At 38.9% G+C, this 15,099-nt stretch overlaps 1 protein-coding gene across 1 annotated transcript in view; it reads left to right on the top strand.

Moving 5' to 3' along the window:
* Nckap1 (NCK associated protein 1) overlaps window positions 1-15,099 on the top strand; it is a 75,948-nt gene that overhangs the window by 28,369 nt on the left and 32,480 nt on the right. The window contains exons 7-13 of the mRNA XM_052182792.1: window positions 2,634-2,771; window positions 3,641-3,689; window positions 6,338-6,494; window positions 10,010-10,066; window positions 10,857-10,953; window positions 11,223-11,329; window positions 13,061-13,193. Coding sequence (XP_052038752.1) covers window positions 2,634-2,771; window positions 3,641-3,689; window positions 6,338-6,494; window positions 10,010-10,066; window positions 10,857-10,953; window positions 11,223-11,329; window positions 13,061-13,193 — 738 coding nt within the window. The remainder of the gene's footprint in view (window positions 1-2,633; window positions 2,772-3,640; window positions 3,690-6,337; window positions 6,495-10,009; window positions 10,067-10,856; window positions 10,954-11,222; window positions 11,330-13,060; window positions 13,194-15,099) is intronic.

Genomic DNA, 15,099 nt, shown 5'->3' with positions numbered 1-15,099 from the left:
TCCCCTGACCTCATGCTCAGGTTGCTGTGAGAACGCAGGTCCCCAAAACTGTTATGCAAAGGTGTGGGTGCGTGTGCCGCTTCTCTGGAGACTGCTTCCCAGGCACAGTCAAGGCAGGTCAGGGCCTGTTGGTAGATTTCTCGCCCTGCTGAGGAATGGAGTGATAAGAGGAGGTGCACTTGAGGCTCAAAGCGAGAAGCTGAAGATGCTGTTGACCTTGGTGGAAGGAACAGGGAGGGTTTTTTTTTTTTTTGTTAGAACAAATGTCTTGTGTATATTTCAGCAACTTTGTTTCTGTTAGCCATGGCTTTGCTTCCCACGGTACTGCAGTATAAGAAGGCTATGAGAAATACACTCTTGTATCTTTTTTCTGCCTTTCACAATCATCCTCACTCCCCCTCAGAGGACTGTTTGACTTTGTACTGGTCTGGAAGTTGAACAAAGCTCCTTATATGTACATGACATATAAATGTATTTTGTGTTTGAAAATGGGTATGTACAAATTGCAAAATTAAAAACAGTTCTGATTTCAACATTCTACTTAAGGGATATTCAGTCTAAATCTACAATATATAAATTTTAAAAATATCTTAGAGGTATTTATTTGAAAGTTTGAAACAAGCTCGTGGATGCCCTGCCTTCTGCAGTAAGAACCCTGCAGTGCAGAGTTCACCCGCGCCCTCAGCATCTGGGCGCTTAGCTGATATTGGGAGCACCTTTGTCTTATCCTTCTGACGTGCTTCTCCTGTCTCGTCTCTGTGGGTCCAGTCTGACTTTTTCTCTAATCAGGTGCAGGCTTGTTTTTATTTGACTACTTCACACTTTCTTTCCCTCCACTCCATTGAAGTCAGGATACTTTAAAGTTCTTGAAAGTTTTTTAAAAGTTCACAGTCAGGATTAAGAAAAAAAGATGTGCCAGGAAAGAAGTGCCTGTTAACATACTTATGTCAGGACTATAGTGTGGTGATCACAGCCAGCAGTCCTTAGCATTTAGGACTTTATTGCTAATTGCCTGGAAAAAGTATTTGATTGAGTTATTATTTCCTAATGTTGATCTTCCTTACATTCTACGATCCCTCCAAATTTTGCAGTTAGTAGAAAGGTTATCACACTGCAGGCAGCTCATCAGGCTGGAGAGGGTCCTGCCCAGGAGCCGCCCTCCTGGGCTCTAACCCTCCCTGCTGAGCTACGCTGAACTCCACGGCTCTAGGAGCCAGGGTATGAGCAGAGCCTTCCTTGCTGTGTGGCTTGTCTGAGAGCCTTCCTTGCAGGTTTACTTCCTTGTCACTGAGGGGACTCTTGATTTTTATTCTCTACTCTGGTAGGGAGGGGCCTAATGAATCTGCTCAGTTTGGGGGGACTTTACGAAGCTAATTTGGGTTTTTTACCTTCTTGTTTAAGGAGCTTCATTGAAGGATGTAATAGTCTAATCTCAGAGGAAATTTTACAACTCCTGGCTTTGGTTCCCAGCACTTAACATAGTGGCTTTCAACCTCTGTCACTCCAGTCAGTTCCATGGGATCTGATGACCTCTTTCAGCCTCAGCAAGCATCCGGCATGCAAGTGGTACACAGATAGGCAAAACACATTTATAAAATAAATATTTATTTAAAAAAATAAGAGTACAGCATATGACATTAAAGGCATTCTTTGGAAAAATGAAATCCTGTAAGACATGTTAATACTTACTTAGCCATAGAGCTTGGGGATGTAGTTCAGTTCATAAAGTGCCTGCCTATTGAGTATAAATTTACATGTGTACCTGTTGTCCTAGTCTTCAGGAAGTGGAGTCAAGAAGATCAGAAGTTTGTCATCTTCAGCTACATAGTGAGTTTGAGGCCAGCTTTGTATATGTGAGACCCTGCATACAGCATTGAAGTACAAAGAATCCTTGTCTCTTATGAGGTAGAAGAGTAGGACTAGCCTCCAGATTGTTTTCTGACTTCTGCAGGCACGTGTCTGTACTCACACAGAAGAATTCCTGTACATGCAAAGCTGTCAGAAAAAGAAAGGAGGGAAGGAAGACAGACAGACACACAGACAGACAGACAGGTAGGCAGGCAGACTAAGGCATGTGATCAGAGTCCTTTTAGCAAGAATTATTAGACATTTAAGAGTTCAGTGGTCTTTCAGAAATAGACAATAAATGAAGATTCCCAAAGTTACTACACATTTTAACCTTTCAAGAATAACATGTCGGGTTGGAGAGATGGCTCAGTGGTTAGAGCACAGCCTGCTCTTCCAGAAGACCCAGGTTCAATTCCCAGCACCCATGCGTATGGCAGCTAGAACCTGTAAGTCCCGTCCCAGGGGACCTTGCACCCATCTTGTATATATTCTTAACTCTATAAGCATCAGGCACACACATACATGTGTATACAATCAAAACATTCATACAATAAAGAAATAGTTTTGTTTTTTTAAAGGCAGTAACATGATTTCCCAAGTGTAGCTCTTGCCCAGGAATATCAACTGTAACTTTTATAGAACTTAAAACTAAAGGAACAGATTTAGGCGAGACTTGTGACCCATTATAGGGGGTGTGGTTGGAATCAGTTAGACATGCACAGACCTTAAGGCTGAAGTCTCAGCAAAAGAGGAGCACACTGATTAACTTATTTCTGTTTTATCAGTCTCTTTCAGATGCGCTGATTTCTCTTCAGATGGTGTACCCTAGACGGAATCTTTCAGCAGACCAGTGGAGGAACGCCCAGTTGTTGAGTCTCATCAGCGCACCCAGTACAATGCTTAACCCTGCACAGTCTGACACTGTATGCTCCATTTACCTTTTAGATACATACTCACTCATCATTTAAACATGTTAGTCCAGTTGTCTTCTGGTTAACAGTAGCCTGTCAGGTTCATTATATGCATAAAAATCATGCAGGGTTTAAACTTTTTTCTTAGCTCTCAAAAATTATAGGCCAATACAAGCAACCATTTTGTTATGGGCTGGCGAGGTGGCTCAGTAGACAGAGGCACTTGCCACCAAAGCTGACAACCAGAGTTTGAGTCCTAAGACCCAGGCATGATGAAAAGAAAGAGGCAACATATTGTGGCATGCATGTCTATAGAAATAAATGTAGTTTGCAAAACATTATAAAAAATGGTTTCTATCAAGATACAGACAATTATAAAGAGCAGAGGCATGCCAAATCTTCCCAATCAGGGAAAATCTTTATTATAGTCTGCTATATTTCTCTTGAAGTGTCTTGGAACATAAATGTGGATATTATGATTACAAAACATGCACATTTGGTTCCCTTGGGAGGGGTGCAGAGCTCCAGGCACAGGAATCTGCTTTCACGTGATTAAAATAAATTGTTTGAAAAAAAAAAAAAACTACTTTTATGAGCTTGGGAAATTTGGAAACTTGTCATTTGCCAGAAGACAGTTTGGCTGTGGTGTTGGTCAAAGATGGTTGAGGGTGTGCAAATGGGAAAGGCCACAGCTCTTTGTCCTCTGCTGGCTACAGTTTAAGTCATTATTACATTTTTACCCAGTGTCTCAAATTTCCTATGGTATTTGAACCAAGAATGGAACAGTAAGAATTCTTAGGAGCTTCAGTGAGGCAGGGTGACTGAGGAGGAAATTATTTGAAGAGTTTATGTTAAGCACAAATGTGTCTTCTCTTTTTAAGATGCCTTGTGAATATCTCTCTTTGGATGCAATGGAGAAATGGATTATCTGTAAGTAAAACAGGTTACGGGACTCAGGTTACGGGACTACCCCTCGTGTTGAAGCTTTCATGAGGAAATGCCTGGTTTTGCCTCACCTCTGCCCTTCGTCCTGTGGTGAACACCGATGTGCTTCACCTCAGTTATCCCTCCTACTGACCCATCAGACTGTAGACGGTCATACAGAGAGGACTCTAAAGTTAGGTCGCATAGCTCACTGGGGACAGAGCACGGAAGTGCAGCATTAAGGCCAAAACTCAGGAGCTGTGTTAGTGTCAGCACTGAGCGTCTGCTTTTAGTCAGACGCTTTTAATGTCACGGGTATTTAGTTAGGTTTTCGTTTACAGGTGGTAAATGGTGGTTTTTTTTGGCAGTTTGATAGATGCATGAGGGATGAAATTACCAGTGTGTGCTTTAGGCAGCTCACAAAATGGAATAATATATTGTATAATAAAGAATGAGAGTTGGCGTATTGTGTGTAGTCAGGTTCCTTCTTCCACTGCTCACTACCAGAGGGAAGAGTTGTGAATAGTTGCTGCTTTTTTCCTGACGTATTACCTTTGTAAACCTTTTTTTTTTTTCATAGTAAGGAGTTCTCTCAAGCTTCCTAATACTGCATCCCTTTAATAGAGTTCCTCATGTTGGGGTGACTCCCAACTATACAATAATTTGGTTGCTATTTTGTGTCTATAATTTTGCTACCTTTATGAATAGTAATGTAAATGTCTAACATGCAGGATAAGTGTTATGCTCCCTCTGAAAGGGCTGTTCAACCCGGAGAGCCACTGCTGTGGTGTTTCTCCCACCATAGTGAAGAACTATTTTTTTTAATGCTTGTGATATGATACATTGGTGAAATAATGAGATTTTTTTTTACCAGAAAAGCAAGTATTAGACTTAAAAGCCCAGTGTTTTTATATATGGCCTAATCTAAAAATTAGTTATTATTAAATTTGTGTTTAAAAAGACTACAGGTTTTGAATATTCTAAACTTATAAACAGCATCTCATTATAGACCGAAACTCCAACAACACTAACAAATATGAAAGGAATGAAGTAGCACATTTTACCCCCACTTAGACATTTTAGCTAGTTTTGTTACTTCTTAGATTTGTGATAGTAATAGTTTTTTTTAGAAAGATTGATTTTGCTTGATTATCTGATTCTTAGTTTGTACTTTGTGTTCATATCATATCTGTGAGTGAAGAATTGAGTTGGATAGTAAGTAGGGTTAGCTGTGTGTGTGGATGACTGCTTTAGTTAGGAATTCCATTGCTGTAATAAAACACCATAACTAAAAGCGACTTGAGAGAAAGTGTCTACTTCAGCTTCTATGTCCCGATTGAAGAGGGCGTCTGGGCAGAACTGAAGCCCGGGACAGTTCCCAGGACCACTGTCCAGGGCTGGCTCCACCCACAGAGGGCTGGACTTCAGTCACTAATTAAGATAACCTACAGGCTACCTTACAGCCCCCTCTTATGGGGACATTTTCTCACTTGAGGTTCCCACCTGTACACTAGCTATGTAAAAATGACACAAAACATCCGAGTGGTAGTGGCGCACGCCTGTAATCCCAGCACTTGGGAGGCAGAGGCAGGTGGATTTCTGAGTTTGAGGCCAGCCTGGTCTACAGAGTAAGTTCCAGGACAGCCAGGGCTACACAGAGAAACCCTGTCTCGAAAAAAACCAAATCCAAAAAAAACACAAACAAACAAACAAACAAACAAACAAAAAAAAGACACAAAACTAGCCAACACTTTGGAATCCAGTTTATTTTTTAAACGGGAATGACTATTTTGTGAAGCAGGAAAACCTCAACAAAAGTTTAAACTTTGTGCATGTATAGCAAGTACTACTGAGTAAATGTTGAGTGGATGAACAGTGAGGTTTTCTACCTTGATAGAGAAGGCCAGAGAAGGTATTTATAAGCATATTAGCATGATGCGTTTGTATAGGGTTTCCAGATTAGGTAACCAAAAGATACTTAAAATTCACATAAAGAGAACAGCTAAACACATTGCAAGAATATTGAACTTCAATACTTGGATGCTTCTTTTTGTTGTTGTTGTTGTTTTTGTTTTTTAAAGTAGTCTCCTGTCCTATCCTTGGCTAACCTGGGACTCATGCAGACCTGACTGGACTTAAGCTCACTGTCTGCCTGCCTTTGTTACTCTAGTAGTACTGAGCTTTCATACCCTCAGCTGTAAAAGAATGATATTCTCTTGTCTACTATACAGATTAATCATGTGAGGTGCAAAGATTAGTAAGAGAGAAACAGCTGAGACAAGCCAAGCGTTGCCTTAGCATTGCTTCTTGTTGATAGCTTTTGTTTTTCAGTTACTTTAACAGCAGTAGTGATTACTATATTTGGTGTTTATTTTTGATCTTTTGCTTAAACTAATGTTTTAATGCTTCACTTAAAAAAATTCATTCATAACCCCAGCCCTCAGAAAGGTATTTTTGTTCCTTTAGTGTGGCTTTAAAGAATTTACTCTGCAGAGTATAGAAAGCCATAATTGAAGTTTACAGTGTTGCTTACACATATAATCACACACCTATGTGTGGGTGTGAGCAGCACATTATGAGTGTAGAAAGTTACACTGTAGCCAGAGGAACTTGTCTGTGCAGTACTTGTGACTTGTACTTGTCTGTCTTTGAAGTCGGCTTTATCCTGTGCCATGGGATGCTCAGTACAGAGGCTACAGCGCTGAACCTTTGGAAGCTGGCGCTGCAGAGTAGCTCCTGCCTCTCTCTCTTCCGGGACGAAGTCTTCCACATCCACAAAGCTGCGGAAGATTTATTTGTAAACATTCGGGGGTACGGTGCTTTCAGTTTTATTCCTTTTGGGGGGAGGAGATAGTGAATGAAATGAAATGTCTTTAGTAACCTAGGTTTTTGGGTTAGAGAGTTGATCACATCGTGCAGGAAGGTGGGGCCTAGACTGTCTTACTTTGGTCCCAGCAAGTTGTCTTTAACAATATCCTGATAATGGTAGGAATAATATTCCTACAGGCACCTTTACTAATTAAAATCTTTATGGTTTCTTACCTTTTCGAAATTTGTATTCTAGAAAAATAATTCTCTTTTTAATTCTTACTTTAATTTTATTCATAAATATTACCAAAAGCAAAATATAGAGTATTGCCCAGTGTGGTGGCTTATTTATGTTAATCCTAATACTCGAGACAGAGGCTGGCATGTCTGACTTTGAGGCTAGTTTGGTCTACAGAGTGGGTTCAAGTCAGGTAGGGTTTCACAGAGAAACCTTGTCTTACCCCCATTGCCCACCCCCCCCCCCCAAAAAAAAAGAGAAAAGAGTAGATTTATAAAAGTATTTGAAGCAATCAAAAATGTCATTGAATCACGCCTAACAATTACAGAAGACTGATCACAGCACTTGGGGATCACGGTTCTTGATAGTGGATTGCACCCAAAAGACTTACAGTTAGTCCTGCAAAGCAAATACTTCTGATTTGTGGCGATTCCTTTTGTTACTATCTTTAATAATGACATTTCTCTTGAGACCCTGTAGCTACTGTGTGAAAAACCACATTGAGTTTACATGTAAGAGCAGTTGTATGATCTTCTGAAATGAAGAGTGGATAAAATACCCTGTAGCTGCATGTGCTGTATATGCTAACTTTTAAAAAAGTGAAATTTGTATATATTTTATGTCCAATTTAGTATTGCATGAAATTGAGACAAAGATTAAGCATTTATTGGCTGCTAAAAAATAACAATGTGGTTGGGCAGTGGGAGTGCCTGCCTTTAATTCCAGTACTTAGGAGGCAGAAGCAGGTGAGTCTGAGTTCAAGGCCAGCCTGGCCTACAGAGGAAGTTTCAAGACAACCAGGGGACACAGGGAATCCCTATCTCAAAACAAACAAACAAAACCCAAACAAACAAAAGGAGGAGGAGGAGGAGGATAAGAAAGAAAGAAAGAAAGAAAGAAAGAAAGAAAGAAAGAAAGAAAGAAAGAAAGAAAGAAAGAAAGAAAGAAAAAAAGAAAAGAAAAGAAAAGAAAAGAAAGAGCGAGCCTAGCACTAACAGTTTGAGTCAGCATGTATTTCAGTGGCCATTGAATTACCCTGAAATGCAAACTAAACACAGATTCTCTGGCATCACTGTTGTTTTGGAAGAAATAAAGTAGTTTTTTCTGTGTACCCTGAGCACTTTATTGCTTTCATTTTCAAAGAGGAAAATAAGGTCTTAGGGATATGGCTCAGTGACCTTGACCATCACCTAGATCAGGTGTAGACGTCCACCTGCATGAGCTTGGAAGCCTTAGCCACCCCTGCCATTCTTACTCCTTCTTTTGTTATTCATAAGCAACCTCTGTCTTACTTCTGTCATCATAGTGGTCAGGAGAAAAACAGTGCCAGGTTTTTTTCTGCTTTTACTGTATCGAGATTGTAACTGATAAAATTTATTATGCCTTAATATGTTAATCATTTCTTTATAGAATCACTTAAATACATGAACATTTTAAACTAGTGTATTAGTGTAAGTTTTCTTTGCTGTGAAAACATACTACAACCAAGGCAACTCTTATAAAGCAAAACATTTATTTGGGGCTGGTTTACAGTGTCAGTGGTTCAGTCATGAACCATCATCATCATGGTGGGAAGGAAGCAGCCTGCAGGCTGACTCGAGGAGCATCTTGATCTAAAGGCAGCCAGAGGAGACTGTCTTCAGCAGAGGGAAGAGGGCCTCTGGAATTCCACACTGGGTAGAACTTGAGCACAGGAAGTCTTAAAGCCCACCTACATAGTGACCCACTTTTTCCAACAAGGCCACATTTACCCCAGTAAGGCCATACTTCCTAATAGTGCCACTCCCTGTGGCCAAGCATTAAACACTTGAATCTTATTCAAACCACCATAACCAGTTACTATGTTTATATTCAGTGAATTTATGTATAAGTCTAGTGATATCACAAAACGAGTTACGTTTATCCTGTTAGGTATTTTTAACAGTTGTTTTTTATTTTATGTGAATGCATGTTTTACATGCATGTATGTCTGCACAATGTGAATGCATGTTTTGCATGCATGTATGTCTTCACAATGTGCTTGCTTGTGTTCAAGGAAACCAGAAGAAAGTACTGGACTCCCTACAACTGGAGTTAAGGATAGTTGTTTAGTTGTGAGCTGCCATGTGGGTGTTGGAAACCAAACCCGATTCTCTGCAAAAGTAGCAGTTACTCGGAATTGCCGAAACGGTTCTTCACCCTAAGTGTTGTGTGGCCCCACTCTCTCCCCACCCTGCTTGGTTCCTTCCCTACTTTTTCGTTTTTGACTTACAGTCACATCAAAAAGGAGGTCAAGTCATCGTCAGGTTATGAGTATGAAAGTATTGCAAGGACCCATATTACATGTTTCAGACAGTTTCTCGATTAAAAAGTGTTTCCATATAGAAATTGGGATTCATTTTAGTATAAATGGCTCAGCTAAGTTGTCAAGGATATGTTTTTTTCCTGTTATGATTTTTGAGTGCTTATCATTAATATTCATGAAATTATTTATTATTTATTGATATGTTTATTTTAGTGGTACATTTGAACTACTTAATATTGGAGTTCTGGTTCTTTTACTGTTTATTAGAAGGTTCTTATATATGTATGTATATATGTATATATATATATATATACATGGATCAATATAGAAAGATATATATGTAGAGATGTGTTTGTATATATATATATATATACACACACTATACACTATATATACACATATATAGTACTTAGTATGTAAGAATAAACCATAGTTCTCTCTCTTAAAAACAGTTTAAAGTCATCTAAATGCTTTCTTGCCTTAGCATTCTGTGCCATGAACCCCTACATTAAAAGTCGAGCTGCTGATTTTTCATGCGTATCCTTTTAGAGTTTACCTGTGCTTGTGAGCAACCTTGCTAGTGTCAGAAGCAATCATTTATAAATACATTGATTCTTGGAAATGCATCAAAGGAAATTTTAAAATTTAATTGCATCAAAAGGAAAATTTAAAAATAATAAAGTAATAATTATTTAATTAATAATAAATATAATGAATAAATGATAAATAAAAATAAAACCTAATTAAAGTTTGAATTATGAAGTTTCATTTTATTTTTAGATTGGCTGTAACTAACATTTTTCTAGGAAGGTTTGAGATGAGTATCTAAAGTACTAGAAAGTAGATTTTAGATAGACTACGCCCATCATTTCCTTTGTGGATCATTGTTATTCATGAAAATAAGGATTTCAAATGACTTAGTATTTCACTCATTCTTTTTGTCTTTCCTTTCAAATTAAGCCTAACAAGCTTTATTTTTTTTTTTTTTGCACACAGCTACAATAAACGTATTAACGACATCAGAGAGTGCAAGGAGGCGGCTGTATCCCACGCGTGAGTACTTCTGTTTGTGAGGAATTTCTTAAAACATTACTTTGTTAGAGGTGTGGAAATGTAGGAGACGAACTTTGAACTGAAGGAAAAGTAAGTGTATAACCTCCGTGCCTCAGTAGTGTAGATCGTAGATGTTTTGAAATGCTAGGAAGTCCCATTGAAAGGGCTTTAGTTAGAGTAGGCATGGATGTGTGCCTACACGTCTTAAGTTGTATTCAGAGGAATTCTTGGGGAATTTGGTTCTGTCCTTCCACTGTGTGGGTTCTGGGCATCAAGCTCAGGTTGGTCTGTCTTGAAGGCAGGCGCTATTATTAGCTTAGCTATCTCTGCGGTCAGTCCTAGCTGGTCACTCCTCTGTCACTGTGTTCCCTACAGCAGCCGTTTTTGCCTGCATGAACATTGTTACATTCTTACCCTGATGCAGACAATGTGAGATCATAACATTCTTTCAAAAGCAAGTTAGCTCCACATCTTTCTCCAATTTATATTCTTAAATCTGTAGATATATAGAAATTAGTGTTTTTAAGACCTGTAACCAATTTACCAGTTTTCTCATGAAATAGTTAGATATATCAATTTAGTTGTTATATGGATGATTATATATTCTCCCAGAAATTTAGATAAGAGGTGATACTGTCTAAATCATCACCATTCTTCAAGGCAGAGACGATAAGTACCATTTCCGTAGACAGCAAATCACAAGTTGGAAATGCTCATTCTTTGTTATCATTTCCTGCACCTACATTGTCTACCCGAAGCACAGGTGACATGCTGATATCTTCCCCTACAGTGGCTCAATGCACAGAGAAAGACGAAAGTTTTTACGGTCTGCACTGAAAGAACTGGCGACTGTGCTCTCTGATCAGCCAGGCCTGCTTGGTCCCAAGGTAACTGAGAAATAGTTGTACCCTATCCACCCTGTAAAGGCATGTCTTCTGTGTGAAGCTTGACCTGAGTGTGAGCCAAGCGGGGGTCTGCTGGCCTGAGGCTCGCTCGCAGCCCACTGCTGGCCCTCTCCCTTCTTCCCTGTGTGTGCTCGCCCTGCCGTGGTCTGACAGGCTCTGAACATTTAGTGCTATTCCTTGTCAGGGACTTCTCACCCAGAGCAGGTTTTCAGTTGCTGAGTAATGAGTTTTGTTCATTTGCTATTCAATAGGCACTGTTTGTTTTCATGGCATTATCTTTTGCCCGTGATGAAATTATCTGGCTACTTCGTCATGCAGACAACATGCCAAAGAAGAGTGCAGATGATTTCATAGATAAGTAAGTCTATCACATTATAGCAACATCTATTTCCTGTTTATTTTGGTTGATGGGTCATGAATCTAAAGACATATATTAAGGCAAAGATGTTTTAAAAACTCTTTGGCGTTCTTTATATTTGTAATAGAATACATGTTGGCATTATAGCATTAATGATTTAATTAGAATGCAAAAACTCTAAGATTTAATATTTCTGTTGTAGTAGTAGTGATAAGAAAGTAGTTCTTTGGCTCTGCCCAATAATATTTTCTATGCATTTGGTCCTCAAAATTATTTCTACACAAAACATTAAAATCATTAATTGTTTCATTGCCATCAGTGTGTCATTTGAAATTTTAGTTCCTAGTTTCTTATTCAGAGTTAGATAGTTGAAAATAGGAATAAGCACAAACTGAAAATCCTATTTCTTGTCATTATTCTTTGACCATTTTTTTTAAAAAAAATATGTATATGAGAAGGGGAAATCGTACTTTCATTTGAATATTCCACAATATTTTTCTTTCTATTATTTTATTGGTATAAAAGAATTTTAAAAGGAAGTAATTGTCACTAAAAATTAATGGCCTTGGGCTGGAGAGATAGCTCAGAGGTAAAGAGCACTGATTGTTCTTCCATAGGTCCAGAGTTCAATTCCCAGCACCCACATGGTGACTTACAACCATCTGTAATGGTATCTGTTGCCCTCTTCTGGTGTGTCTGAAGACAGCTACAATGCACTCCTATAAATTAAATAAATCTTTTAAAAATAAAATGTAAGAAAAGAGACATAAATAGGTGGCCTGGGTATAGTAATCTACATATACACTCCCAGTTTGTGCAGTTATCAGCACTTAAGAGGACTGTCTCAAGTTTTAGGCCAGCCTGGACTGCATGGTGAAGGCTAGCCACACAGCAAAGGCCATCTCTCCCTGCCCCAACCCCATGCAAAAATAAAATGGCCTTTCTTACGGGAAAAGTTCTGGAAATAGTTCCAAAAAACCATTTAGTATTCTCTGTGACGGCAGTGTGCCCCTGTCTTTGACTGCTTTATGGGTTCTTCACTCTTCTCTGCCCTAACACTGGAGAGGACGGGGAAGGAGAGAGGGAAGGGAAGGGGGTGACAGTATTGTTAGAGTACTTCCTGCTGAGTAGGATGTGACGTTGCTTGGGACAAATTTGATATTCTCTGTCAGAATATCTAATTATTTCTTGTTCTTTCTCCTCCTCCTCCTCCTCCTCCTCCTCCTCCTCCCCTCTTCCTCCTCCTCTTCTTTCTTAGTTTCTTGTGAGGGATTTTCCCCCATATTTTTATTAATTGTTTTATTTATTTACATTCCAAATGTTGCCCCCTTCTCAGTCCCACCCCCCCCTCAGGCATCCGATTTCCCTGGAGCATCGCGTGTCTGAAGGTTTAGGCTTACCACTTTGTGTGACTACTTAACGAATTGTGACCAGCAGCCAGCAGCCCCTCCCCTCTTGGTGTGCTACCCTGTAGATACCCTATGAAAAATCCCCAGAATTCCAAACATCACACATTTGTAGAAAGTATCTGCAGCTGGCACTGTCAGGCCATTTCTAGAGCATTAGGCAAGTCTAAGTCACTTGCTGTGGACAACCTAAAACAGCCTTAAATCCTACACGCAGGATTAAAATAAAAACATATGCTTAAGATATTTCTGTTTTGTAAAAAAAACAGAATTCTCACTACAAGAATGAACTTTTATCTGAACTGCTTCTTTTGACTTCACAAAGGCACATTGCTGAGCTGATATTTTACATGGAAGAACTTAGAGCCCATGTCCGGAAGTACGGGCCTGTCATGCAGCGCTACTACGTGCAGTACCTCTCGGGCTTTGACGCTGTTGTCCTCAACGAGCTTGTGCAGGTAGGACGTCTCCTCGCCTTTGTTCTTTGCTTACTGCCTGTTGAGTAATTGACTTATAACTACCATCAAGTCGCAAATGATGTAAATAGAAATAAGCCGTGGTCATATCTCCCAAAGAGATCGTCGTCTACAGGTGAAGGTACAGGCACGTCCACAGTGGCTGTGTCATGAGTTTGTATAACTTGAGAACGAACATGATAAAGACAACAGTTACTTGTTCCCGGGGTAGATGTGTGTGCTGACCAGACTCTAGAGGGCCTTGCAAAAGAGCCAGTCCTGAGTCAGGAGGTGGAAAGGCCATGTCGGCCAGTGTGGACGAAGCACTGCTGCCGGCCAGGGAACAGCAGAGCAGAAAGGAGAGGAATCGGTGCTGCCTGCAGCTGAACAGCGATGGCTGGGCCACAGGCAGGCAGTCTAGTGGTGGTTATTACACTGACTAACAATAATTGCAAGATGGCCAGCAAATGAGCGCTCCCACCTGAGTCTTAGCGCAAGTGTCCTAATTTAATTGTTAGTTTGGATTTTCCTCTTTTATTTTTAATCTGCTTTTTGCTAAAAATTTTTTTGTTATTTTTTTCTTTTTTACTGTAACACAATTTTTCTTTAATTTTATTACAGGTAAACTGTAATTAAAAATAGTTTTTTATTTTGTCTTACCCTATAAACTCACATATGCCTAAAACTACTATAAACTAATGAGCAGTACAATAAAGGAGTAATAAAATTCTCTTTTTTAAGGGAAAAAACTCTGCTTTTCCTGGACTCATTTATTTATTTTATCCGCTAGGTGGCGCTTACACACCCTTTTAAAAACATTATTATTAAAGAGTAGTCATTAAAAAGGACCAGAACACCATAATTTTTATTTACAGCTATTCACTAGATGAACTTTAACCTATCATTACTATTTCTTATATATTTATGTAGAATATAATTTTAAAACAAACTCAAAATTCCTGGTTTCATGTAATTTTTGAAACTATGCTGTAGCTCTTTGGATATTTACTAAGTAGCTTTAAATGCTTTTTGATGTATTACTAAAATGTTCAAGCCACTTAAAATATTGGAGTGCTTTATATAAAATACAATATACTGAAAAAAAATACAATATACTGATATTGAGAAAATTCTTAGTATTTCTCTGGGACTATAGTAAGATTAGTAGCAGTAGCAAGAATAATAATGTTAAAGTTGCTGTCCCCAATGATAGTATATCTTAATAGTTGAAATAGCTCTGAGGGTATATAAAATAATCATTGTTGAAGAAAAGAGTTAATATTGATTGGTATCTCATAAGGAACAGTCAGTATTCAAACTTAAGTCTTCACAGAAAAGACAGCTTTTTACTTCTCTTTCTGGATACAGTCACAGTACTTTTAACTGATTGCCAGGGTGTAAATATGAAAGTAAGTTTATAAGCCTGTTCATGAAGTTTCTTGTTATAAATGTAACTTTTATATTGTATTAATGTTTAAAGAACAAAATTGAATATTTTGAATTGTTTAGTGCGTATTTCAAAGGTAAGTGCATATGTGTTCCTGTGTAAGTATTGGTGTTTTCAAACTATTTTATATACATTGTTTATGAGCTAAGCATCTACCATTATTTAATTTTTTTTAACTTTTAAAAAAGATGCATTTTTTATCCTGTGTGTGTAAGGGTGCTCTGGTTACGTTTGTCAGTGTGCTATATACATACTTAAGTGTCCACGCTGCTAGACGGGGCCTTGGATCGCCCTGCACCAGAGTCACAGATGTCAGGCGTTGCCATGTGGGTGCTCTGTCCCGGGTCCCGGAAGAGCAGCCGGTGCTGTCAGCCACCCAGCCAGCTCCAGCCGCATATGTGCTTTTTTGGTTTTAATATCCGGTTTAGGTTCAGAGTTTTTTAAACTCAGTTTTTGATTTTG

The sequence above is a fragment of the Apodemus sylvaticus genome, chromosome 5 (genome assembly GCF_947179515.1).
Source record: "Apodemus sylvaticus chromosome 5, mApoSyl1.1, whole genome shotgun sequence".
Lineage (NCBI taxonomy): Eukaryota > Metazoa > Chordata > Mammalia > Rodentia > Muridae > Apodemus > Apodemus sylvaticus.
The sequence above is the reverse complement of the archived record's forward strand: the minus strand, read 5'-3'. Positions and strand labels throughout refer to the sequence as shown.